This window comes from Peromyscus californicus, unplaced genomic scaffold, assembly GCF_007827085.1.
Source record: "Peromyscus californicus insignis strain IS unplaced genomic scaffold, ASM782708v3 Scaffold_2__1_contigs__length_46816999, whole genome shotgun sequence".
NCBI lineage: Eukaryota > Metazoa > Chordata > Mammalia > Rodentia > Cricetidae > Peromyscus > Peromyscus californicus.
This window is the reverse complement of record NW_026294540.1, coordinates 27,341,165-27,367,686: the sequence shown is the minus strand read 5'-3', so window position 1 is coordinate 27,367,686 and position 26,522 is coordinate 27,341,165. Positions and strand designations below refer to the sequence as shown.

At 52.0% G+C, this 26,522-nt stretch overlaps 2 protein-coding genes across 3 annotated transcripts; both read right to left on the bottom strand.

The window, feature by feature from the left end:
- Nucleotides 1–1,046: 1,046 nt before the first annotated feature.
- Nucleotides 1,047–10,538, bottom strand: Cldn15 (claudin 15). The gene is made up of 5 exons (XM_052754038.1): nt 8,582–10,538; nt 4,119–4,283; nt 2,396–2,477; nt 2,188–2,304; nt 1,047–2,100 (listed from the first exon to the last, which is right to left on the bottom strand). The coding sequence occupies exons 1-5, from the start codon at nt 8,796–8,798 to the stop codon at nt 1,998–2,000; spliced, it is 684 nt and encodes a 227-aa protein (XP_052609998.1). The 5' UTR covers nt 8,799–10,538; the 3' UTR covers nt 1,047–1,997.
- Nucleotides 10,539–10,662: 124 nt separating this feature from the next.
- Nucleotides 10,663–25,880, bottom strand: Fis1 (fission, mitochondrial 1). Of its 2 annotated transcripts, none has more exons than XM_052754036.1 (5): nt 25,634–25,880; nt 14,217–14,349; nt 11,701–11,777; nt 11,188–11,293; nt 10,663–10,981 (listed from the first exon to the last, which is right to left on the bottom strand). In XM_052754036.1, exons 1-5 carry the CDS (start codon nt 25,655–25,657, stop codon nt 10,884–10,886), a joined length of 438 nt encoding a protein of 145 aa, XP_052609996.1. In that variant the 5' UTR covers nt 25,658–25,880; the 3' UTR covers nt 10,663–10,883. The 2 variants fall into 2 exon arrangements, with proteins under 2 accessions (XP_052609996.1, XP_052609995.1); XM_052754035.1 differs by lacking the exon at nt 25,634–25,880 and adding an exon at nt 15,087–15,240.
- Between the last annotated feature and the right edge of the window lie 642 nt (nt 25,881–26,522).

The window sequence follows — 26,522 nt, the reverse complement described above, 5'->3', positions numbered from 1 at the left end:
CTGGGAATCAAAAGCTAAGATAAACCCTTTTCTCCCTAAGTTGCTTTTGGTCATGGCGTTTATCACGGCCAAAGAAAGCAGAGGTGTCTTGCTCAGTCACTTTCCACCCTATTTGTTGAGCTGGAGTCTGTCACCTTCACCTGTAGGTCGCCGGTCTTGCCAGGCTGGCCAGCCAGAGAGGCTGTGACTCCATCTCCTCAGTGGTGCATATACCGCCATACCTAGCCCCCCCCCTCCTTTTTTTAAATTCTAGAAATAAAACTCAGGTCCTCATACTTGAAAGGAAGTCACGTTACCAACTGAGCTAGCTCCCCAGTTGAGCTCCCCAGCTTTTTTTAGACATGGTCTCATGTAGCTAAGGATGACCTTGAACTTCTGATCTGCTTGCCTCTGTCTCCCAAATGCTGGGATTACTGGAGTGCGCCACCACACCCAGCCTCGTTTTCTTTTCTTGAACAGGTATCAGCTCTATTCAGTCCCTACTAGGCCCACATCACACTGTTCACAACACACCATCCCCAGCCAGCTGTGGATATACATGAGCCTTTTTCTGGAAGATACTGCAGCTTTCCCACAGGAATGTATACACACCAGGCCCGGCCCGGCCTTGATGACCACACTCAGGCCCAGGTGAAATGAACAAGATGCTGTCCCGGTGGCTCCTTTTTGAGGATCCCATACTGTATTTTGGTGTCTTACTTTCTAAGACTTCTAAAATGCCGACATCCACGCTCTTGGGTATCGTTTTCTTATGAGGTCTTCTCTCTTGACCCTTGACCTTAATCTATATTAAAATATCTTTATTAAGGGACTGAAGAGATGGCCCAACAGATAAGAGCCCTTGCAGCTCTGATAGAGGATCCGGGTTCTGTTCCCAACACCCACATAGGTCAGCTCACAACCACCGTAATTCCAGCTCCAGGGGATCCGGTGCCCTCTTTCGGTCTTCAGACACCTGCAGGCGCATGGTGCATAGGAACACACGAAGGCACACACACATGCATGTAAATAATGCATCTTTTAAAATATCTTTATTAAACCCCAAATCTAGTTCAAACACACACGCACACACAAACTCCTGTTCTAGACCAACTGCTCCTCTGTGCAGCTGTAAGAAAACAGGTTAAGAGTCAAAAGAGAGAGACTATCAGCTGGCCGGGGGCATCCCAGCTAACAATGATTCCCTGAGGTGGGTGACTCTGAGCGGTAATTAGCTATTCTTCTTTCAAATCGCTTGCAACACTTTTTTTTTTAAGAACGTGCATGCATGTGCGTGTGCGTGTGCGTGTGTGTGTGTGTGTGTGTGTGTGTGTGTGTGTGTGTGTTGTTTGTGCATGAGTCTGTGTGCCTGCAAAGGTTGGAGGAGGGCTTCTCGCACCCTGCTCTATCATTCTTCACTTTATTCCTCTGAGACAGGGTCTCACATTGAACCTCGAGCTGGGCTGGAAGCCAGTAAAGCCTCAGAGAGCCTCCCCAACCGCGCTCGGGTTACAGGAGTGTGACCATACCTGGCTTTTTACGTGGATTCTGGGGATTTGAACTCAGGTCCTCAAACTTGTGTGGCAGACACTCTAACTCACCGAACCATCTCCCCAGCCCCTTGGCACATTGTTTCACTAGCTGAGACAGCTCAAGTGGATGGTCTTGACAGTCCATGGTTTGAAAACGAGCCCCTTGCTTGGCTGCACCTTCATGACCCCTGAAGCCCCTGAACAATCACAATATACATTTATTTGTACATGTATTTATATGGTGTCACAAGCTGCAGACACCTCTGTCCCCTTGGGTCCAGCTGTAGGAGGCCTCGCAAGTAGCCTCCACAGCTTCTGTTCCTGGGAGAGGCTGGAGTGACAGGTAAGGCGTGCCCAGAGCAGGTCGGGGCTTCCAGGCACAGGGTGGAGTCTGGAAATGGTCTGTCCTGAGGTTATTAACTGGAGAGTGGTCTGAGGGTCCTGGGGACAGTGGGACAATAAATGGTGTCCACCAGGCCAGAGCTCCTACACGTAGGCATTTTTGCCATATTTACCAAAGCTGATGTCAGTTTCATCCGAGGTGGCTTTGGGGACCACAACTGTAGAAGCCTTGTAGGGAAGGCCAGTCCTGTGGAATTAGGAGGGAGGCAGGGTCACAGGTGGTCATAGCACATTGTAGTCCTCAATCCAGGCCTCCACCCACTCGTCCCCTCACCTGGCGACGGGGTCTTCCTTGGCAGTACAGCAGCAGGTGGAAAAGAGACAGATGCCACCCAGAATGGAGAGCAGGGAGGCACTCCAGCCCAAGTAGAGGGCGGGACCCAGCTCATACCTGGAGGAGTGGAAGAGGTAAGTGCCAGCCCAGAGGGGCGGGGCCGAGACCTACCCACCCACTGTCCCCAAGGGCAGGGTTCCTCACTTACTTGGTTCCAACATACAAGGGGTTGAAGAAGTCAGTAGTGATGTTGATGGCGTACCAGGAGATAGCCACCATTCCGCAGGCCCCTGGAAAAAAGGATGGAGGATCGTCCTAAAGGCCCTTCTTGTAGCCACTGTCTCCCAAAGCAAGTGAGCTATGAGGAGTTTGAGGGACGGGACATGATGTTCAAGAGTAACAGTTCCTTTTCTCTGTTCCAGCCTGTGACCTAGACCTGTTTAAAGTGCAGCCTTCAGGCCACTTAAGCCCAAGGTAGCTCACATTTTTTAAAACAAGCTCTTAGGAAGCCTAGGCTGGCCTTGAACTCACCACATAGCCTGGCATAACCATGATCCTGTTACCTCCTGAGATTATAGTCATGAACCCCACACACAGAGTTTACTCAGTGCCAGGGATAGAATTTAGGATTCTCTGCACTCTAGCCCTCAAATATACTGAGGATTAAAGAAGATTCCCTGGGAGACAAGGAGGGTGGCCATGCCTAGGTAATAAAGATGGTGGACTTCTAAGATGGCTGGCTTCTCCCTCCCTCCTGGACTTGAGACAAAAGCCTGGCAGCTTAAAACAAAGGCCTTGTGGACTCCTTTTTTCTCCTGCCAGCGGTCAGTCGTGGATGAACTGACAGTTCAATGCTGGATCAGGACATGTTACACAAGAGCTGAGGGCCAATCAGCCGTCCTGTCTGTCCTCAAACCGACCAACCCTGAAGGAGAAAGGCTCTTCAGACTTAGAGGTCCCGCCTCGAAAAGACACTGGACTTTCGGCTTCTCAATTCTCCCTCCGCTTTGTGGAGAGTCTTTCTCTGTGTCTGCTGCCTTCATGTGCTTCCTCATCCCCAATAAACACCTTCCTTCAACTGCTGAATCATCTGCTGTGTTCAAGGTTTCTCATCTGCGACCTGTCCAGCTTGAGGGTTTTCTCTGCCTCTTAATTCTTTAACTGGCCGAGAAAATGAATCTGATCATGACCCCTAGATGGTAACCATACCCATCTTGAAAGCCCAGCAGTCCAGAAAGTCTTTCCTACCCACTGACATCCCTGTGAGTTATCACTCCTCACTGCCGCACTGGCTAAGGGACCTTTCCAAACCTTCAGATCTAGGAAACGGGAAACACCCACCCCGTCAGGATTTTTAAAAATGACTGCTGTTCTTATTTTGTTATTTGTGTGTGGTGTATGTGTGTGAGTGCAGATGCTCATGTGGAGGTATAAGTGATAACTTTCAGAAGTTGGTTCTTCCCATCTACCCCTGGATCAGTCTTGGGTCATCATTCACCAGCCCTGCATAGTTTATCGTGAAGGGACGTGTGCAGAAATAAGCTGAACAGTAATAGCCATCTGTAGCATTGTTACTGTGTGTGTGTGTGTGTGTGTGTGTGTGTGTGTGTGTGTGTGTGTGTGTGTGTGTGTACATGCCCTGACTCTGCTTCCTCCCAGTTGTAAGTTTCGGAAGGAAATGGCCTCTCAGGCCTGGCTGGGATTTGGCTCAGCTTCGAGCAGGGCAGCCCTACTCTTGGACACTGGGTTGTGGACTAGAGATGTGCAGAGTACAGACAGAGTGGGGAGAGGGGAGAGATGAGTGAGAGAGGGCAGGGGTCAACCCAAAGGGGAAGGTGAGGCAAGCCCTGAGAACAGGAGATGAAGACAGAGAAGCCAGGGGCTGTGGCGAGGGCCTCCCCCACCCATGCATCCCCTTCCTCCCCCATTACCAGCAAGTATGTGGAGGCTCCCTGCAATGGCCAGTATCTTGGCCTTTCTGGAGAGATCGATGTTCCCCACGTTGGTGCAGCGCAGCCCCACCATGCCTAGAAAGAGGCCCAGGAAGCCCAGGAGGATGGCGGTGATCATGAGGGCGCGGCAGCCCTGGACATACCCTGGGGAGCGTGCAGGGGTGAAGCCGTCAGTCCTTTCCTTCCACACACCTCCATCCTCAGAAGGCATGCTTTCCTCCTGCTCTCCTGCACCTAAAACTCCTAGCAACTCCCCGTTTCAGGATCCACGTCAACCTCCCTCCTTATCCCTTTTGTTCAATCTTGACTCCCTCGCCCTGCACTCCCTCTTTCCCTGCTGGGGTGCCACTGTTGAAACCTTAAAAAAAAAAGACCAGGCCTCATGTGGCCAGGTTGGCCGCACGCTTGTTAAACAGCTGAGGACGACCTTAAGCATCTGATCTTTCGCCTCCAAGTGTTGGCATGACACCACCAGGCCAGGTGTGGGTCGTGCTGAGGATGCAACCCAGGTGTGGGCAAAATTCCTTTCCTGGGGGAATGTCATCAACATCTACCCCTTCTTCTCAAGGTCCCAAGAACAAACCAAAGTAGGATCCACCAAATATCGCCATGGGGGAAGCAGCGCGTTTGCCGGGCTGCCTCACAGAGAGCATGGGTGAGCACTCACTGGCAGAGGGGTGGCTGACCCCAAAGGAGCCACAACAGAAAGTCTTCAGCCAGCACGGACGGACTGACGGACCATGGCTCCCCTCAGCCTGGATCATCTAGCCTCTCCCCGGGATCCCAGGCCACAGGCAGTTAAGGCAGAATTGTAAACAAAAGGTTGGGAGGGATGACTGGGAGGTTGGGGTGAGGGTTCAATGACTCTTCCCACCCTCTCCTTTTCTAAGATAATGTCAACAGTCCACACGCCTGCCTCTGATAGCCTCTAGCAAGCAGGGCTACCTGATCTCACCAGAGCTTCCGGCATGCTAGGCCAACACTCTACTGAGCTACATGCCCTGCCTGTTTTTGTTTTTATTTTATTTTATTTTTTGAGACAAGGTCTCACATAAACCAGACTGGCGTCAGACTTCATATGTTGCCAAGGACGATCTTGAGGTAACTTTTGATCCTCCTGCCTCAGCCTCTGGCTTGCTGGGATTACAGACAGGCATGTGCCACCCTACCCAACACCATGGACGTGGTTGGAGCTGAGCTTCTTCTGGAGTAACCAGCAGGGGGCAGCAATGACTCAGGGCAGAGGGTCGAGGGCCGCGGTTGTTGGGGGGTGGGGAGACAAGAAACCTGGACCTAAGAACCCATCCCAGTCAGCTCAGCCCACAATCTTTTGGTGACTCAGTTTCCCTTTTCTCAAAGATGAGGGAAGCTGCTGGCTCCTCCTGTTTTTGATGGTTGCCAAGCACTCTCAGGGACCTTGTACCCCTTTCCCGGGTGGGGCGCATGGCACCGTGTTGAAAGCCAAAGGCTTGGGTCTCTGCCAGGAAGAGATGAAGTAGCTTGGAGTTAAGAGGTATGGAGGAGGGACAAAGTTCTCTGGGAGGACATAAGACTCCCGGCCACACCTTCTAGAAAATTCCCCACCAATCCTTTTTTTTTTTTCTTTCCCAAAACAGGGTTTCTCTGTGAAACAGTCCTGGCTGTCCTGGAACTCGCTCTTTAGACCAGACTGACCTAGATTTCAGAGATCTGCCTGCCTCTGCCTCCCGAGTGCTGGGATTAACGGCGTGCGCCACCAGCGCCCGGCTCCCCACCAATTCTTAATGTTCAGACAATGCTGATGGACAAAGGAAAGACGACTGAAGGGCCAACAGGTATGTGGATCCATTGGTGGAACCGTGGAGAGGTGGCACAGGTGTGAAGTCATTAACTGATAGTTAGGCCTGGTTGGGTGAGCAATGTCAGAAATCACCACAGCACTCAAGAGGTTGAGACCAGAGGGATGCAAGCTCAGGGCCAGCCTGGGCATCTCAGCAAGACTGTCTCAAAATGAAAAATAAAAAGGGGGCTGGGGTATGGCTCAATGGTAGAGCCCCTGCCTAGAATCCCCCAGTGAGGGGCTGGGGTGTGGCTCAGTGGTAGAGCCCCTGCCTAGAATCCCCCAGTGAGGGGCTGGGGTGTGGCTCAGTGGTAGAGCCCCTGCCTAGAATCCCCCAGTGAGGGGCTGGGGTGTGGCTCAGTGGTAGAGCCCCTGCCTAGAATCCCCCAGTGAGGGGCTGGGGTGTGGCTCAGTGGTAGAGCCCCTGCCTAGAATCCCCCAGTGAGGGGCTGGGGTGTGGCTCAGTGGTAGAGCCCCTGCCTAGGATCCCCCAGTGAGGGGCTGGGGTGTGGCTCAGTGGTAGAGCACCTGCCTAGGATCCCCCAGTGAGGGGCAGAGTGTAGTTCAGTGCTTGTCTAGCATGCATATGGTTTTTGTTTAATCTCTAATACTGGCTGCAAAGAAAGACAGGATCTCCCTTGGGACTCAGCAGACCACAGAGGAATAAACTGGTCCTCAGCCCAGACAGTGAATTCAAATCATAGCTTCCTGTCCACTTCCTCTGCCTCTAGGCAGGTTGCTTAACTCTGCAGAGTGGTCCAGCTTTGATGAAAATGAGGTTAACGTTGTAAATATTTCTGAAAAGCATAGATGTACACAGGGCGGGAGAGGGGGAGGGCAACGTCCACATAAAAGGAGAACTGGATATGGTGGTGCACACCTGTAATCCCAGCTCTTAGGAGGCTGATGCAGGAGGATGTTTCTGAGTTCCGAGTTTAGGACCATAAAGTGAGATCAAGAATAGGACTACATAGCGCAACACTATGCCTCAAAACACCACACACACACACACACGCACACACACACACACCACAAACCAACCCAAACCAAAAAACATGGAAGGGAGGTGACAGGAGCCCTGGAGGCCTGGGGACCTCAAGGCCTTCTATCCTCCATCACCCCCAGCAAACTCCCATGTGACTTTCCTCCAAACTCGCGTTCTCTTGCAGTCAAAGAGTGGTGACACCGTGTAAGGTCCCTCTTAGGTGGCCAGACTCACAGCAAAATGGCCTCTGTACACCAGAGATGCAGCAGGCTGGCTGGGCGCTGAGTTGCCCACATCTCTGGTCCCTTCTTTTTTTTTTTTTTTTTTTTTTTTTGGTTTTTCGAGACAGGGTTTCTCTGTGTAGCTTTGCGCCTCTCCTGGAACTCACTTGGTAGCCCAGGCTGGCCTCGAACTCACAGAGATCCGCCTGGCTCTGCCTCCCGAGTGCTGGGATTAAAGGCGTGCGCCACCACCGCCCGGCTTCTGGTCCCTTCCTATTGCTCTGAGTCTGTGGCCCAGAATAGACCAGCTTTTCCAAAGATTTGGGGTGGAGCACAATCAGAGGTCCCGGAGGATGAAACCCTTGCCGACAGCTACCTCAGGAGATCCACCCGGACACCACCACTGCTCAGGGCATCTTCCAGATTCATGGGGCCATTTCACAGTGTTCGCTTTCCCACCCTGGGCTGGTCTCAGAGTCCTAGAAAAGCGAGACTGAGACCTAGTGGCAGGAACAACTGGGGAGGGTTGGTTCACAGTCACCGACTCTTAGTCTTTGTAGCATGGGGGAGACTAGGAAGTCCAAATGGACTCCTTGGGGGAAACGATGGCAGGCGGAGCCAGGGAGGGCTGTGCAGGAGAGCAAGAGACAGGCAATGTCGGCAGCAAAGAAGCGCCAGGGCCCAAGTTAGAGCTGCAGGCTGGAGCCATGTTAGGACCTTCAAATAAAACAGAACAAAACAAAACGACAACAAAATCCACACTCTGAGCCCCACACACACAGGCACGTCCACATAACCACCTCTCCAGCATCCACTCAGACTTCCCAGGAGACTCTCCTCCAAAACAAGCGAGCTGTGTCCAGCCCCCACCCCCACCCCCCGAGTTCAGCAGGGTAGGTAGACCACCATCTGTGGCTGTCTAAAGAGCTGCTGAGGCTGGCAGTCCATCAACCAAGATGGTGTCTTGTTCTCACCCCTGCCAACTGAGCAAACCCTCCCCAGAATAAAGCACTAAAGTATACATACGGTCAACATCCCGTTCACGCCTGCACGTGTCGGGGCCTCATGACCACCTGTGCATTGGCACCACGATTACTCTTAGCTTGCAGATGGCCAAGACCAAATGCATTCCCTCATTCATCTGAGGCCTGGAGCTAGCCAAGGCCTGGCTTGCGTCCGGAAGCTTGACTTAGCTGGTAGAGGGTCGCATATTAGGGCGGAGAGCCATGCATCCCATTCCATTCTGGGTCATGAAGAACTCTGCTGCAGCGGCCCAGAACTGAGAGCTTCATCTGAACTTGTATCATGATGGTGCCCAAGGCCAGGCCAAAGGCAACCACATCCACCCTCTCGCTAGGCTATCTCCAGCCGACCACCCAACCTCCCTCTGTCCCCTAGAGCCCCCTTCACCCCATACCAGAGAGGGCCAGCATGGAAGGGAACTCCCAGCAGTTGGAGACTCCCATGGAGTCGGTGGCACAGCTGTACCACAGGTTCTCAAAGATGGTGTTGGTGGTGATGACGTTCCCATGCACGGTGGACACTCTCCAGTAGCTGTTTGGGAGGGTCACTCCCAGCATCAGCAGTCCCAGGGCCGACATGAAGAAGCCGAAGGTCTCCACAGCCGTAGACATGCTGGGGTGCAGGTCCCCCAAGGGGCTCGAGCCCCAGGGATTGGGAGAGAGGTGGTACCTCCAGGTGAATTCTGGGGGCTTTGGGCCCCAAAGAGATGCTAAGGCAGACTGAGGAGGGAGAAGGCTGAAGGGCAGCCTGTCCAGCTGCGATCCCCGTCGGCCTTCCCCGGGAGCTCAGGTCTGACTGTCTCGGTCCAGTCCCTGGGACTGTCTGCTTCCTGGCAGGTCAGAGGAATGAGCCAAGCCCGCTCCGCTCCGCTCGGCAGCTGTTGACTGTGATGGAGGGAATAAACGGGCCAAAAGTCCACCCCCTCCCCCGGCCTAGCCCGGGACTCCCCGCCCTAGGAGCGGGGAGGTTGGACTTACTAGGAGACTCGGATACAGCCAAGGAGCAGCCCCCAGGGATCCATCAGGAATCCAGGGGAAGTGGCCTGTCTCTGACTCAGCTGTCACCAGGGTCAGGGAATAAAATCAGAGGGACAAAGAGTTTTAGGTAACTGAGAGACCAGAGTGTCAAGAGAGAAGAAAACTTCCAACAGGCCCACCACAGGCTTCCATGATGGATTAAGAGACCCTGAGAGCAACCTAAGACACTGAAGACCCGGGGTTGGGACCCTTTAATCTCCGAGGACCATGAAGGTTGATTCCGGGGTGACGGGAGCTCTGGGATCCCTCCCACCAGGTTCCCACTAGACTCCAACATTATCAAAGGGCCCTGGGCTTGGATTTTGGCTCTCAGCCTTGTTGACACAACATTATTGGCTTCTTAGGTTGTAATGGAAGTTGGGACCACAGATCACAGCTCCCGGCACACTCCTATTGCCCCAGCGGTTGGTAATTGCCCTGGATCTGAATGCCGCAGGGCTGAGGTGAGGCCACTAAATGCTACTTTCCTCCAAACTTCCTGAACTTGAATTGTCCCTCCCGGAGCTGACCTTTGACTCTACGGCATTGAGTTTGATCTCGCTGCCAAGGGGCCAGGGGCCCAGGGTTGAGGGATGGATCACAGGTCTAGGGCATGATTCTGGTTAATCTCTCTACCGATCCACTTAACTGGGAACTATCACCAGTTCTATTAATTAATTGTGATAAATGGAAGCCTCTGGGTCCCTCACCCAACCCTGCTGAGCATAATTTCCTTCTTGGCCACTTCTTGCTTGGCACGTTGGCACCAGGGTTCCCTTTCCAGAATAGGTGAGGCAGAGCTATGCCCTCTGTCGCTCCCCATCCCCACCTTTTCTGGGAGCTCCTCCGGGCTCCCCTCAGGTACCTCCTCCCACCCCCTAGCAAGCCTGGCAGGGGCTGTGGAATGAGAAGTATGCAGAGAAGCCAAACAGGCCCACGCACAGCCTGGCACAGGGGGCGTGGGGTGAGATCTCTGCCTCCCATCCCACAGGCTGGGACTGGGGAATCCTGTGCCCAACGGCCCCCACGGCCCCTGCCATCTTCACAGGGCTTCCTCTCTCTACGTCATCCATCCATGTCCCCCTGAGGAGAAGGACTGGGTAGAGGAAGGGGAGGGGGCAGGAAGACAAAGGGAGGGAAGGGCGGAGGTTTTCGGAGGAAGCCCAGTGGGGGCCCCCTGCAGTGGAAAACTCCCAGGCAGCTTAGTGGGTCAGAGGAGACCACAGTCGTAAATCCCAGGCGCTGTTCTCTCTAATGTTTGCTGCTCTCTTCCAGGATTCTGGGGCGATGGAAAAGCCGTGTCCTCCTAGCCCTGTTCCTGCGTTGAGGATTCAGGATAGGGGAGGAAGGAAGGGTGTGGGCTGGGATGCTGGCACAGGAGACTGGGGGGGGGGGTAGTGGGGGCCACAGTGCACCCAGGGAACCTGCTCCTTCCTCAACAGTCGCTCAGACAGAGAGGTTCCCAAGCCACAGCCCAATTTTATTTACACTCATCGCAAAGCATGACTTAGGGCTAACAACAGGTGTCGGGGATGGGAGGTTGAAGGTCACGGAGGAGACTGTGGAGGTGGAAGAGGGTTGGGGAAGACAAGGGAAGGCCACGGTGAGGATGGACAGGACCCTCTTCCAGTGTCCCCAGGCTCCCAAGTGCGCCAGGGCAGAGAGCGGGTGAGGCTGTCTTCAGGATTTGGACTTGGAGACAGCTAGTCCAATGAGTCCAGCCAGTCCCGCCACACCCAGGGCCATGCCACCAACAATGGCCATGCCGACTAGTCCATCTGGAAAGGAAAGAGGGGCCGTGAGCAGATCAGTCCTGCCCCCGAGGCCCCTGACCACACTCCCCTCCACAGAAGAGGGGTACCTGTACCCAGAGTCTGGGGGCTGGGACTCCAAGGCTACAGAGACCCTTGGAAGGTAAGTGTGGTAAAGGACTATGTGGGGGTGTTCCCAAGGGCCCGGGCATGAGGGCCGAGAGGTCTGTCACCTTTCTTCATGGCCTTGTCAATGAGGCGCTCCAGCTCCTTGGCCTGGTTGTTCTGGGGCTCAGTCTGCAGCAGTCCGCGCACATACTTTAGAGCCTTTTCATATTCCTGTAACCAGAGGGAAAAACACCTCACACCGTACGCTCTTCAGGACGCTCCTCTTGCTAGCTCCCACCCAGGGGTGTCCTCTGGCCCCGGCTCAGGCTCATCCTTCCTCCTCCTCCTCCATTCCTGCTACAGCCCCACCCCACAGAGTAGAGTCCACAAACAGCCCAGCTGTGGGGGGGTGATAAGCTAGTGGAGATAACAGCTAGAGGCACGAGGCTGCACCCCAATCCTGACGTCACCACGGTCCCCACACCCTGAAACTCCCTCATCTTCCCTTAGAGTCTGTCCTGGAATTACTCTATACCATGCACTTACATCGCCCCAGCCCACTGCCCTTTGCGGGTTCCTGAGGGCCAGGGCTCTGTCTGGGGGGAATGTGCATTGGGCAGAAAGGCTCTGTACCTTACCTTGAGACGGTAGTTGCCCACTGCCAGGTAGAAGACATAATCCCGCTGTTCCTCTTTGCTCCCTTTGGGCAACAGCTCTGGACAGGGGAGGGGAGAAGAGAAAGATGGATGCTCTCTTTTTAAATTTATATTTATTTTATGTACATTGATGTGTTGCCTGCATGTTATGTCTGTGTGAGGTTGCTGGGATCCTCTGGACCCCGAGTTATAGACAGTTGTGAGCTGCCATGTGGGTGCTGGGAATTGATCCCAAATCCTCTGGAAGAGCATCTAGTGCTCTTAACTGCTGAGCCATCTCTCCAGCCCCTGGATTCTCTTTTAACACTGTGTCCCACAGGTCCTGCCATGCCGATTCACTCTACAATCATGGGAGGGTCACTGTCCTAGACCTCCATTATCATTTTCTACCACCCTTAGCTTTCTAGTTACAGACACCTGCGGCGGATGCGGGGATTCCAGTCCACACTGATGGGTGCATCCCTATGGACTAGCTACGGGTGTCACTGCAAGGTCACCCCCTGCCTCACATTCGCAGTCCCTCCTTTGTGTCATCTAGCCGAGGATGACCAGAACTTCTTTCTAATCCTCCTGCTACCACCTCCTGAGTGGTACAGGACCACGCCTGGTTTATGCCATGTGGGAGTGGAATGGAACCAGCGCTTCATACACAGTAGACAGGTACCCTGCTGATGGACTTTCTCTGTGGATCCCTGGCTGTCCTGGAACTCCCTCTATAGAGCAGGCTGGCCTCAAACTCACAGAGATCCCCCTCCCTGCCTCCGCCTCCCGAGTGCTGGGATTAAAGACGTGCACCTCCACACCACGCCCCCTTCTCTTTTAACTCAGCTTTCCTGAGTGACCGTCACCTGAAATTTTTTCATTTTCTCTGTATGTGTTTATGTGTGATAGGAGTTAAGACAGGGACTCATAACTGAGATGGCTCAGTGGTTAAGAGCACCAGCTGTCCTCCCAGAGGACCAGGGTTCAATTCCCAGCACCCACATGGGAGCTCACAACTGTCCATAACTCTAGTTCCAGGGGATCTGACACCCTCATATCAATGCGCATAAAATAAAAAAAATTAAAAAACAGATGGGTGGCGGCGGCGGCGGTGATGGCGGTGGTGGTGGCGGCAGCAGCACATGTACACTTTTAATCCTGGCACTTGGGAGGCAGAGCCAGGCGGATCTCTGTGAGTTCGAGGCCAGCCTGGTCTACAGAGTGAGTTCCAGGACAGGTACCAAAACTACCTGTCTTAAAAAGAAAAAAAAAAGACAGGGACTCACTATGTAGCCCAAGCTGGTTTCCAACTCCTGATCAGGGTGCCCGAGCCTGAGTGCTGGCGTTACTGGTGTGTGCAACCATACTTTGCCGCTGAGTAGTTGTGCAGTGTCGGTACTGCGCCCCCAGTGAGACTCAAATGCTCCGAGACCACTCTACTGTTGTGTCCTACTACAGAAGAAACCTGAAAAATCCGCACTGACCAGAGTCCAGGGACAGGGACCCTGGAGCTCCTGGCACACCTCAACTCCTAGCACTAAGATGGCTGAAGCAGGAGTCAGAAGCCGGAGCTCCCTGAGCTATACAGAGACCCTGAGTCAAACTCAAAAGCAACTAAATGACAAAGGCATGTTCTGTTGGTACAACACTGTCCCTTGAGGGCCTCGGAGATTATCCCAAGATGCCCCTCAGATTTCAAAATCTACAGATGTAAAGGCCCTTATGTAAAATTAAATAGTGTTTGCATAGATAGCTAGTTGTATTCCTCAAAGATGCTTTTTTGAGACGGGGAACTCAGGGAGCCCAGGCTGACCTGAATTTGATCAGTATGTAGCTGACTCTGGCCTTGAACTCCCTGCCTTCATCTCTGCAGTCAATGCTCTACTACTGAACTATGTCCCCATGCCTCCACCTTTGGAGTGCTGGGGTCACATGTCCCCAATACCACTAGCCCCTCAGATATCTTACATCTCTAAAACTTTCTAAATTACTGTTATCCAATACAATGTAAATGCTATATTAAGAGCAATTAATAACTGAACAAGAAATGTTTTGTGGACACTGTGGGTGTGGTACATATGGAAACTTGTGTGCAGCAGATGCACGCACAGAGGCCTGGCCAGAGGCACTCTCTGCCCACTCCCTGGAGAAAGGGTCTCCCACTGAACCTGGGGCAAAGATCGCAGCAAGCAATCCCCCAGCAGCACTTCATTCCTATTCTCTCTCTATATACAGGTGCTTGTGGCCACACTCAGCTTTGCCAACGGGTGCTAGGGATTTGAACTCAGGTCCTCACACACCTGCACAGGAAGCACTCTGAGTCATCTCCCCAGCCGGAGAAATGTATTTTTTCCCACTTGAATGAATGTTCGGATGTTGAAATTGGGGATATAGAGAATCAACCTAGACCTTTGCTGCTGTGAATTTACTGGTGGCTACTGGGTGAGCTATGAGGTGAGGGCTCCATGCTGAAAAGGATCCTGCACGGGTGAGGTCAAGGGGACCCAGCGCCTTACCCTCCAGGAGCAAGATGCCTTTACGGATGTCGTCATTGTACTTGCTTCGCACCAGGCACCAGGCATACTCAAACTGTGTGCTTTTGGAAACAGAGCCAGCTGCCTGCTCGGACTGAAATTTCCTTTCAAAATTCTGTCGTTAGAGAAAAGAGGAATCAGTTAGGAACAAAGGGTGTCCTCCGTTTCTCCAGCTGATCTTGGTGTCGGAGTCCCAGTTAGACGACACTTTCCCGTCCGCCGCCTCGGTACCCAGGCTCTGTGCCCTCCCCTCACAAGGCCCCTGCACCCAGCCCCTAGTGGTACCAAGAGGAGGTGCCACCTGGTGGCAGCTGCGGGCACTGCTCCCAGACCAGCTGACCCAAGTAGCTGAGCAGTAAACATACTGTCCCAGCAGATAAATGACCTTCTACGCGGACTTCGCTTAAGGCTGCTGGTCCCGTCCCACCTACTCTTTTGAGCCTGGATCTGACTTACCTTAATTCTAGAAAAGGAAAGACAATACCGCTACAAGAATGAGGGCTAACATGCAGTGAACCATGCCGGACTCAACACTAGCAAAAGCTTACGCCGGTGACTATGCTACCTCATCCCTTGCACGAGTACCCCAAATTCCCAACTCTGCATCACACTTAACCCCCCAAGACTCCAGGCCTCAGGTCTGAGTTGCCGAAATCCTGGAAACTACAACTCCCATCAGGCCGAGGGATAAAGCGCAGGTTCCCGCAAGAAGCAGGACACCGCAGAGGCTTCTGGGAGCCGTAGTTCGGCTTCCTCAGCAAGCCTAAGCCGGCTGTATTCGGCCTTGGTCAGCTCTCCTCAGAACTGTCCTTTCCGACTCTGCCCTCCTCCTTCCTCTGGCCCGGGCCTCACCTTCAGATCCTCCACAGACACCAGCTCGTTCAGCACAGCCTCCATGTCCACCGCCCCTGCAAGTCTCGCACTAAGGTCTCTACTGGGCCACGGTCTCCATGGTCCAGTGGCAGGGGCGGAGAGGCACTTCCGGCATCGGCTTGTGGAGGCCCCGCCCCTTCCTCCTGTGTCTGGGCGGAGGTGGCGCCAGCGCCTACGCTGGGTCCTCTGTGGTTTTCTGGACTCCCCTGGTGCCTAGCTGCCCCTACCCCCTCCGAGGATCACATTATCCTGAGGACCAGTCTGACAACCCCTCACCGTGCCGGATTAGAAGCCTGGAGGCTTTTATCGTCATTGTTTGCAACAAAATCCTTACGGGCCTTGGTTTACACACTGCAAGAGGATTTGGTAACCATTCCCCGCAGACTTGGGGCACATGATCACAGTGGACACTCTAATGAGAATATGAAGAAATGCTGATGGGGCAAGAGAGACAGTTCGGGTTAAAGGCCCATACTGCTCTTGCAGAGGAGCCAAGTTCCGTGCCCAGGACCCACACTGGGTGGCTCCTAACTGGGATTCCAGCTCCAGGGGGATCCAGGGCCCTCTTCTGACCTCCCGACAACTACACTCCCGTGCATATGTCCTTACGCAGACACACAGGCATACACATAATTAAAAATAAAACTTAAAAAAAAAGAGAGAATTAGCCGGGCGGTGGCGGCGCACGCCTTTAATCCCAGCACTCGGGAGGCAGAGCCAGGCGGATCTCTGTGAGTTCGAGGCCAGCCTGGTCTACAGAGCGAGATCCAGGAAAGGCACAAAGCTACACAGAGAAACCCTGTCTTGAAAAACCAAAAAGAAAGAGAAGTTACCCTTGCAGGGTCAGATCTTTCAAATATAATTAGCCAAACCATCTTCTTGGTGTACCTGAGGATTATAGATAGGGTCTTAAGTAATGACCCAAGGCGTTTAGTCTGAGGAGGAGCAAGGGGCAAATGCTAACTTCTGGCATTTTAGTATTAGGAGCAATAAGGGTGACTTCTATGGACATTTCATCTTGACCTTTAGGCACACAATAGAATTTAAGGCTCAAGGACTCAACACACTTTTTTTTTTTTTTTGGTTTTTCGAGACAGGGTTTCTCTGTGTAGCTTTGCGCCTTTCCTGGAACTCGCTTTGGAGACCAGGCTGGCCTCGAACTCACAGAGATCCGCCTGGCTCTGCCTCCCGAGTGCTGGGATTAAAGGCGTGCGCCACCACCGCCCGGCCTCAACACACTTTTTTGTTGGTATGTTTTTTTGAGACAGTGTCTTACTATGTTGCCCTGGCTGGCCTTGAACTCAGATCTGCCTGCCTCTGCCTCCAGTGCTGGGATCAAAGTTGTGTGCACCATACTCAGCATCCTAATGCATTTTTTTGTTGAGTAAAATATGAAGAAAGTTATTACCAAAACCCTTTTCTTTTGGTTGCGGTTTTTCCTCCCTCCCTCCCTTTCCTGTGTTCATGCTCCTGGGGAGGCCCAAAGTCAACCTTGGATATCACTCCTTAGGTGCCAGTCACCTGGTTTTGGTTTGTTTTTTGAGACAGATTCTTTCACTGCCTTAGTCAGGGTTACTATTGCTGTGATGAAACACCATGACCAAAACAATGTGGGGAGGGAAGGGTTTATTCGGCTTACACTTACATATCACAGTTCATCATCGAAGGCAGTCAAGACAAGAACTCAAGTAGGTTGGGAACTTGGGAGGCAGGAGCTGATGCAGAAGCCATGGAGGGGTGCTGCTTACTGGTTTGCTTCCCCTGGCCTGCTCAGTCTGCCTTTTTTTTTTTTTTTTTTGGTTTTTCGAGACAGGGTTTCTCCGAGTAGTTTTGGTTTCTGTCCTAGAACTCACTCTGTAGCCCAGGCTGGCCTCAAACTCACAGAGATCCACCTGCCTCTGCCTCCTGAGTGCTGGGATTAAAGGCATGTGCAACCGCCGCTCAGCCAGCCTGCTCTCTTATACAACCCAAGACCACCAGCCCAGGAATGGAATCACTCACAATGGGCCCTCCCCCATCAATCACTAATAAAGAAAATGCCTTGCAGCTGGAGCTTACGGAGGCATTTTCTCAACTGAGGGTCACTCCTTTAGATAACTCTAGCTTGTGTGTCAAGTTGACAGTCTAGTCAGCACACGCGCTGTCCCTGCCCTATGATTCTGAAACCCCCGGTGATCACAGGTCCTCTGCATCTACAGTCCCTGTTACCCTGCCCCTTGCTTATTGGCTGATTCGTCCATTCATGATTGACTATTTCCTATGTGCTGCTCACTGTTGAAGTATAAGGATTGGCACTGATAAAAATAAAACTCCTGTCCTCAGGCATCTTACACTGGGGGGAGGGGGTATAAAATAAATAAAAGCAGGGTTGGGAATGGTGGTGCATGCCTATAACCCTGGCACTTGGGAGGTGGAGGCAGGAGGATCAGAAGTTTAAGGTCATCCTTGGTTGGTTACACAGCAAGTTCAAATCCACCTGGGCACATGAGGTTCTGTCGGGAGCCTGACAATTCAAGGCCTTCTCAGAGGCCTGGATAAAAGGACAAAGGGGATGTCAGTTCTGTGTCACTGTCCAATTGGCAAGGTCTGCGGCTGGGGCCTGTGCCTCGAAGGCGTGAAAACTGCGGTTTGTGGGGATGCTATTCTTCCCTTTGGGCTGTGGCTCTCAGTCCTTAAGCAGACGTACATGTCTCAGCTAGTCTGTATTCTCTTTGCCCACACTGTCTGATTTAGCTCTCTGCTACTTTGGCCCATTCTCCCCTTACAAATACCATAGAAGATGCTGCATTTGTCCCCTCCCCACCGGGGCTGAGGACCGAACCCAGGACCTTGTGCTTGCTAGGCAAGCACTCTACCACTGAGCTAAATCCCCGACCCCATTTTTTTTTTTAAATTTTATGTGCATTAGTGTTTTGCCATGGGTTTTAGGTTCCCTAGAACTGGCGTTACAGTTTTAAGCTGCCATGTGGGTCCTGGGAACTGAACTCAGGTCCTCTGGAAGAGCAGTCAGTGCTCTTAACCACTGAGCCACCTCTCCAGTCCCATAAATTTTATGCATAGCTCATGATATTTTTTTCTTTTTTCTTTTTTTTCCCCCCCAGAGCTGAGGACCGAACCTAGGGCCTTGCACACTGTACCACTGAGCTAAATCCAAGGCAGGATGCTGCATTTCTTAATACACTTGCTTAGCAGAAGTCATCACCTTAAGCAAGACCTCCCGGGCCCAGCTATCTGTCTTCTTTATTTCTCGTCTCCAGTCTTGCCCCTTAGCACCTTTATTTCTGTGGGTTCAGGTTAAGACTCTGTCTTTAAAATATTTTTTAAATCATTTTTTTATTTTATTTTATTTTATGTGCATTGGTGTGAGGATCAGATCTCCTAGAACTGGAGTTACAGACAGTTGTGAGCTGCCATGTGGTTGCTGGGAATTGAATCTGGGTCCTCTGGAAGAGCAGTCAGTGCCCTTAACCACTGAGCCACCTCTCTAGCCCCCCAGACCCTGTCTTTAAAAAAATGAAAAAATGAGCTAGAGATGGCTTAGTAAAGAAAACTGTCTGGCCAGGTGTGATGATTGCATGCCTTTAATCCCCGCACTTGGAGGCAGAGGCAGGTGGATCTCTGTGAGTTTGAGGCCAGCCTGGTCTACAGAGTGAATTCCAGGACAGTCAAGGCTATGGAGAGAGATCCTGCCTCAAAACACCAAAACAAATAAAGGAAAAAAGAAAACAGCCTGCTTTTCCAGAAGACCTGAGTTCAGTTGCCATTCTCAGGTCAGGGGTTCACAACCTCCTGTAATTCCAGTTCCCCTGGCCTCTGGGGGCACCTCCACACATATACACAGAGGTACACACACATATACACATAATTAAAAATAAATCTTTTTTGAAATGAAAAACAAACAAAACCCAAAACATTGTGACAAAGTGATACATACACACACACACACACACACACACACACACACACACACACACACACACACGGTTCGTAAGATCCCTGGTTTTTGGTGTTTTGAGGCAGGGTTTTTACTATGTAGCTCTGGCTGGCCTGAAATGGCCTACATAGCCCAGAATAACCTTAAACTCTTAGAAATCTACCTCCTCTATCTCCCAGGTGCTGGGATTAAAGGTGCGTGCTACCACACCCAGATAAGAACCCAGATGGGAGTCATGGGAACATCTTAATCCCGAATTCCTCGGATCTTCCTGAGGGGTGAGAACAATCTTCATTCTCATGCGGTGGATTCTGGTGGGTCCTGGGTAGTTTCAGGATGGAGGCCGCTCACAGAACACAGTTCAGATGAAAAGTTTGGGACTTTGTGCCTTACCCACACCTCATTCATTAGGGGAGTGAAGCCTCTATTAAAGGCTCTCAAGTGCAGTCCAGAGCTCCTGGGCTGGTAATCACGTGGAAGTGTCATGAAGGCCATGCTGAGGTGCCCATGCACCTCTTCCAACTGGCCACTCCCGACTTGTACCAGAGATGGCAGGTGCTCCCCTGAGTCCCTCGGCTGTTACAGTTCTTTATCCACCCAGAAGCGAGGAATCTGAAAACAAGCCACTCAGAAGTACAGCTGGTATACTGGGGCTTGGGGGTATCTGAAACAGGCAGTATCCTGAAGAACTGCACTCTTTAACTTGGGGGTTCAGATGCCAGCACAGGGGGGGCTAGTGTCAGCACTGCATTTTAAGACAGACCCCAAAATAGGTCCACAAAGTGGAGAATCTCTTGGGATCTAGAGGAGTCAGAACCCAAGTGGGTGTGAGATGTTTTGAGAGGAGAGAAATCGTTTTCTCGTTTAAATGGGGGCGTGGGCTGTAGCTCAGTGTACAGGGTGTTGCCTAGTAAGCATGAGCCCGGGGCTTGACCACTAGCACCCAAAGATGGCTCAGTCAGAAAGCTGCTTGTGTTCAAGGCTGATGACCTGAGTTTGCTCCCCGGGACCCCTATGGTGGAAAGAACCAACTTTCACCAAGTGGTCCTCTCACCTCCACACTCAGACTGTAACATAGGCGAGTCCTCCACAAAAAATGGACAAATGTGGGGGGCAGGGAAAGGAAAAGAAAACCACCACAAACAAAAACCAAACCCACACAGTAACCGAGGGAGTTGAAAGCATGATGAAAAGTTACAGGACAGGACCCAAGGAAAAGGAGGCTGCTGTAGGAACTCGGTGATGCTCGAAGAGGGTGCAGAAGCCTGGGACAACGACACGAAGAATGAGCAACCAAGACAAACGGGATAGTCCAGGCAGACAAAGGCAAGGGCAGACTGGGCCTGGTGTTTGTGACCCCCAAATCCTAGCTATAGCAGGAGCAGGTAAGAGGATCACAGGTTCAAGGCCCACCGGGATTAAAGAGTGACTTCAAGGCCAAGAGAACTTTAGTGAGAACACGTCTCAAAATAAAGAATAAAAGGGGTTTGTGTGTGTGTGTGTGTGTGTAGGTGGTTCAGTGGTTAAGAGGACTTTATTCTCTTGCAGAAGACCCAAATTTGGTTCCCAGAAACCACAATTATTCCAGGGGATGTGACATACCCTTCTGGTCTCCAAGGACACCTGCACTCATGTGCACAGCACACACTCACTCACACACACATAATAAAAATAAAATATTTTTAATTAATTTATTTTATATGTATGAATGTACTGTTTGGATGTATATATGTGTACTGTGTGTGTCCAGTGCCTTCAAAAGTCAGAAAGGGGGATCAGATCCCTCAAAACTGGAGTTATGGATGGTTGTGAGCTACCATGTGGGTGATGTGAACTGAACCCAGGTCCTCTGTAAGAGCAGCAAGTGATCTTAAGTGTAGAGCCATGTAGTAGAATATTATTTTAAGGTGTGTTACTTTTGCTTATGCTGCATTTGTTTAACTCTGGGAAGCTGTGTTACTGTGCCTGTCTAAAACACCCGATGGTCTAATAAAGAGCTGAACGGCCAATAACGAGGCAGGAGAAAGGATAGACGGGGCTGGCAGGCAGAGAGGATAAACAGAAAGAGAAATCTGGGAGGGAAAGGGCTCGCAGCCAGAGAAGGAGAAGGAGGACCCAGGGTTCAGCCACCCAGCTACACACACAGCCAGCCACAGAGTAAGAGTAAGATTTACAGAAGTAAGAGAACAGGAAAAACCCAGAGGCAAAAGGTAGACAGGATAAGTTAAGGAAAGCTGGCTAGAAACTAAGCCAAGCCAAGGCTGGGCATTCATAAGCCTCCATGTGTAATTTATTTGGTAGCTGGGTGGCAGGCCCCCCCAAAAAGAGAAAAATTCTGGGGCTGGAGAGATGGCTCAGAGGTTAAGAGCACTGACTGCTCTTCCAGAGGTCCTGAGTTCAATTCCCAGCAACCACATGGTGGCTCACAACCATCTGTAACGAGATCTGGTGCCCTCTTCTGGCCTGCAGGCACACATGCTGTATACATAATAAATAAATCTTTAAAAAAAAAAAAAAAAAGAGAAAAATTCTGCAACAGAGTCATTTCTCCTGCCCCAAATAAAATAACCACAAAAGTAAACAATAAACAAAAACAACTAAAGTCAGATATGGTGGGGCATGTCTTTAATTCCAACACTGGAGAGGCAGAGGTAGGAGGATCTCTATGAGCTTGAGGCCAGCCTGGTGAATGCAGTGAGTTCCAGGCCAGCTAGAGCTAGATGGAAAGATCTTATCTCAAAAACAAATAAAAAGCCAGAGGACCATAACTTGGTCATAGAGCACCTGCCTAGAACCCCCAGTGAGGGGATGGGGTGTGGCTCAGTGGTAGAGCACCTACCTAGAATCCCCCAGTGAGGGGCTGGGGTGTGGCTCAGTGGTAGAGCACCTGCCTAGAATCCCCCAGTGAGGGGCTGGGGTGTGGCTCAGTGGTAGAGCACCTGCCTAGAATCCCCCAGTGAGGGGCTGGGGTGTGGCTCATGGTAGAGCACCTGCCTAGAATCCCCCAGTGAGGGGCTGGGGTGTGGCTCATGGTAGAGCACCTGCCTAACATTTGCAACTGTCTGGGTTCTATCCTTAGCATTTGCAGCTGTCTGGGCTCTGGCCCTGGCACTGAACAAAAACAAGGACTTGAAGTCTGACCAGCAGGGAGTTGGTGAAATTGTGAGACCAGGCTGACAAACAAGTCTTTGCCTTGGCAGACCGACACCCATTCAACTCCTCCTTGGGGTAGGCCTCTTGAGCCATAGGGAACGGGTTCTCGAAAGTTACTGTTCTCCTGTGTGTGTTTAGTGCACATGACAAGGGCCGTAACACAGTTACGGAGATCAGAGGACGTGTGTGTGAAGCTGGCTCTCTCCTTCCACCTTTCCGTGGTGGAGGGGGCTCAAACTCAGGCATCAGGCCTGTTCAGCAAGTTCTTTACCTACTGGGCATCTCTCCAGCCCCAGACCTGGGAGTTTTAAACTCAGTCCTGCCTCAAAGGAGGTCTTCGTTATCTTACTCCATTTCCCTTCCTTTTTCCCTCCCTTCCCAGTCTCTAGCTCAGGCTGGCCTCAGACTCACTAAGTAGCTGAGGATAACCCTGAACGCCTGATCTTCCTGCCCCCACCTCTCGAGTACTGGGATTGCGGTACTAACACTTGGTTTATGTGGTGCTGGGCAGTGAGCTCAGGATTTCACGCATGTTAAGTTAGGACTCTAAGGACTGAGCTACACGCACCCCCCCCCCAGTCCCCCACAGAACCCTTTTCTACTTGCTTTGAACTGAAGCTGCCTTCAATTCCACACCAGGTTCCCGCCGCCACGTCAGATGAGGAAAGACAGAACGGGCTGTGCTTATGGCCAAACAGGAGGGAGAGTCTGCATAGATCCTCATGTACAGCTCAATTACTCCTCTATAACTAAACGTAGGCCTCAGTCTCTATTTTTTTTTTTTCTTTTCCAGACAGGGTCTCACTGTGTAACCCTGGCTGCCCTAGAACTTGCAATGTAGTCCAGGTTGGTCTCGAATTCACAGAGATCCACCCGCCTTTGCCTCCCTGGGATGAAAGGATTATGCCACCATGGCCGGCAAGTGTGTGTGTGTGTGTGTGTGTGTGTGTGATGATGATGATGATGATGATGATGTCCACATGGAGGTCAGAGGAAAACCTGCAGACCCAGCTCTCTCCTTCCACCATGTGGTCTCGGGGATCCAATGCAAGCTGCCAGGCTCCGTGGTGAGCACCTTGACCCGCCTGCCCCAGTTAGGTTGCTGACTAGGACCAGAAGCAATTTAGGGAGGACGGGTTTACTTGACTTATCCACCCCAAACACTGCCCATTTCTGGAGGAAAGCAGGGTAGAAACCTGCAGGCAGGAGCTGATGCAGAGGCCAGGGAGGGGTGCTGCCCACTGGCTTGCTCCCCGTGGCCTGCTCAGCCTGCTCCCTTACAGAACCCAAGACCACCAGCCTAGGGATGGCACCACCCACAGCGAGCTGGGCCCTCCACCTCAAAGTCCAAGAAGATGCCCCACAGACTTCCTACATGCCAACCTGATGGAGCCATTTTCCCAGATGACCCTGGCTTGTGTCAAGGTGGCAAAGAGCTAACCCGCACACCGCTGAGCCGTCTCGCCAGTCCCTAAGTTTGTGATGACTTGCTCACTGCCGCTAACTAGGGCTCCACCTTGATCAGCAGGGGAAGTAGGAAGGCACGGTGCAGGTTAATTCGAAACCCCAAATGGGTGAAGCAATCGCCGGCACCTTCTCCCCCAGTTCTCTTGAAACCGTAAATCTGATTTCATTCTCATCGCTAGTGGCTCTGTTTGCTCTGTGCTATTTTTCAGTGTGTAATCAGCCACCTGGGTTGATGATGGGATGAATCCTGGTCTCCTGCCTTGGCCTGGGAGGTACAAAAGGGCAGGATCTACGTCTGTCTGCTCTTACTGAGCCCAGTTCAGCACTGAACCTAGTAGGCACTCAAGTCATAATTACTGAGGAAACAGATTCTTGCCATTAATAACTTTAAAAACAATTATTTTTCATTTTCTGTGTATGGGTGTTTTGCCTGCATGTATGTATGTGTACCACATACAGGCCTGATGCCCCGGAGGTCAGAACAGAGTGTTGGATCCCTTGGAACTAGAGTTCTGGATGGTTGTGGATCACTATGTTGGGTGCTGGGAATTGAACTTGGGTCTTCTGCAAGAGCAACAAGTGCTCTTAACCTACGAGCCAACTCTCCATCCCCTCATTTTAAAAATTATTATGTGTGTGTCTGCATGTGTGTGTGCGCGCACGCGCGCACGCACATGTGGAGGCAGAAGCTGACATCCAATCTCTTCCACTATTGCCCCCCAGCCTTACCTTACTAGACCAGGTCTCCCTCACTGAACCCAGGGGAACCCACTAGACTGGCTAGTTTGCCTGGACCCACCCATCTCTCCTGCTCTCCCCACAGATGTGCCCATTCACATCTGGATTTTATGTGGGTGCTGAGGATCTAAACTCAGGTCATCAGGTTTGACAGGAAGTGCCTTTATGGACAGAGACATTTCACCTGCCTCCCATGTATATGTAAGTACACACACACACACACACACACACACACACACACACACACACGGAGGCAGGGTCCCAATAGCCCAGGTTAGCTTTGAAGTCCTGCTTGTACTGCCTCCCCTTTCCAAGTTGGGATTATTGGCGTGCCCATCTTCATTATTAACCTTCTAGAAAGTTAATATACAGTAACACAATATAATGTGGCTAGGGAACATGCTCTGGGAAAACGTTCAACGAAAGGGGAAGCAGCGGAAAAGGCAGGCTCGAAGATATCCATCTTGTATCACCTCAGAGGGAAACCACAGGGTCCGGTTTTATTAAACGATGCTACAGAGGCCTTAAACAACACGAGCATATTGGCTTCGGACCTGTAGATGGGAATATTCAAAGAAAACCAAAACAGTTTCCAACTCTGGCATGGGTGTGGGCAGAGAGGGCTCCCTCGAGCCCATCGGAGCCTGTTGGCAGGGGCTTGCTCAGGAGTGCCCAGCAAACCCTCCTGACCAAGGCTCCGCTTCTGATGCTCTTCCAACCTTCAGTTACTTTCCCTCCACTTCTTAGTTGCACTGGCTGTGCGGTAATTTAAGGTGTATTATCGAGAGTAAATCCACTCACACACTATTTCTTAAGCAGCTACTACATGCCAGGCATTCTTCTCAATGCTAGGTGGGAGAACAGAACCCTGGTTCTCACGGAAGTTACACCGTAGTGGAAGAGCCCGGACAGCTAACGAATGCACACATTACATAATCAGACCGGTCCTGCTTCCAGCCCGTCCACACAGTCCAGCCCAGCCTGGCACCCCTGCATTTCATGGTCAACATTAGGAGCACTCATGTCCTTATGAAAACACCATCCACAGCCAAGAGTGGTGGTGGTGCATGCCTATGACCACAGCAATTGGGAGGCTGAGGCAGGGGCATTCTTCAGTTCCAGGCTGGCTGGGCTACAGGGCAAGACCTTGTCTCAAAAATAAAGAAAGAAATACCTAAGAGGCTACTCCAGACAGTGCTTGAACGTCTCAGCCCTCGGGATCGACCCCACTTACCCACGCGGTCTCATCTGCGGGCATCCACGGACCCTGCACCCGAGGGTGATCCCAGGACAGCCTCCCGCCGTTTTATCCGGAGCGATCTATCACCCGGAGTCCTCCATCCTGCGCCGCGCCAGGGCTCGGCCCGGGGCTGTTCTCCGCAGGCACTCTGGGGTCCGTCCCGCACCACGCGGCCCTGCAACCCTCCATGCCACAGCCACTGTGCCCGGTTCGTCTTCTCGGGGAAATGACAGCCACCTGAGGACAGCCTCAGGGCAGGAGTTAGGCGGGCGTTACCGGAAGCACGCTTGGGGCCCCTCTGGGAGCCCGAACTTCCGGGTTGGCGCCCCCCGCAGGGGCTGCTCTAGGAAGCCGGCTCGGTGATCCGGAGGACCGGGAGCGGCTCCATTGGGGAGGGGGCGCCATTGCGTCTGCGCAGTAGCCGCCCTCCGCAAGGAGGCGGGGCCGAGCGGGGCCAAGGGCGGAGAGAGAGGGCCGCACGGGCCAGTGAGCGCACGCTGCTCCGCAAGGGGGCGGGGCGACGCGAGGAGGGCGGGGCGCGACCCGATTCTGGAAGAAGGGTCTCTCCATTTATCAGATATTTTTTTCAATTTTTTTTTTATTTTTTATTTTTTGGTTTTTCGAGACAGGGTTTCTCTGTGTAGCTTTGGAGCCTGTCCTGGATCTCACTCTGTAGACCAGACTGGCCTCGAACTCACAGAGATCCACCTGCCTCTGCCTCCCGAGTGCTGGGATTATAGGTCTGCGCCACCACCGCCCGTTTCATTTATCAGATTTTTAAAAGATTATTTTTACAGACCTGCAAGATGGCTCAGCAGGTACAGGTGCTTGCTGCCAAGCGTGATAACGTGAGTTCGATCCTCGGGTGCCATAGGGTCAAAGG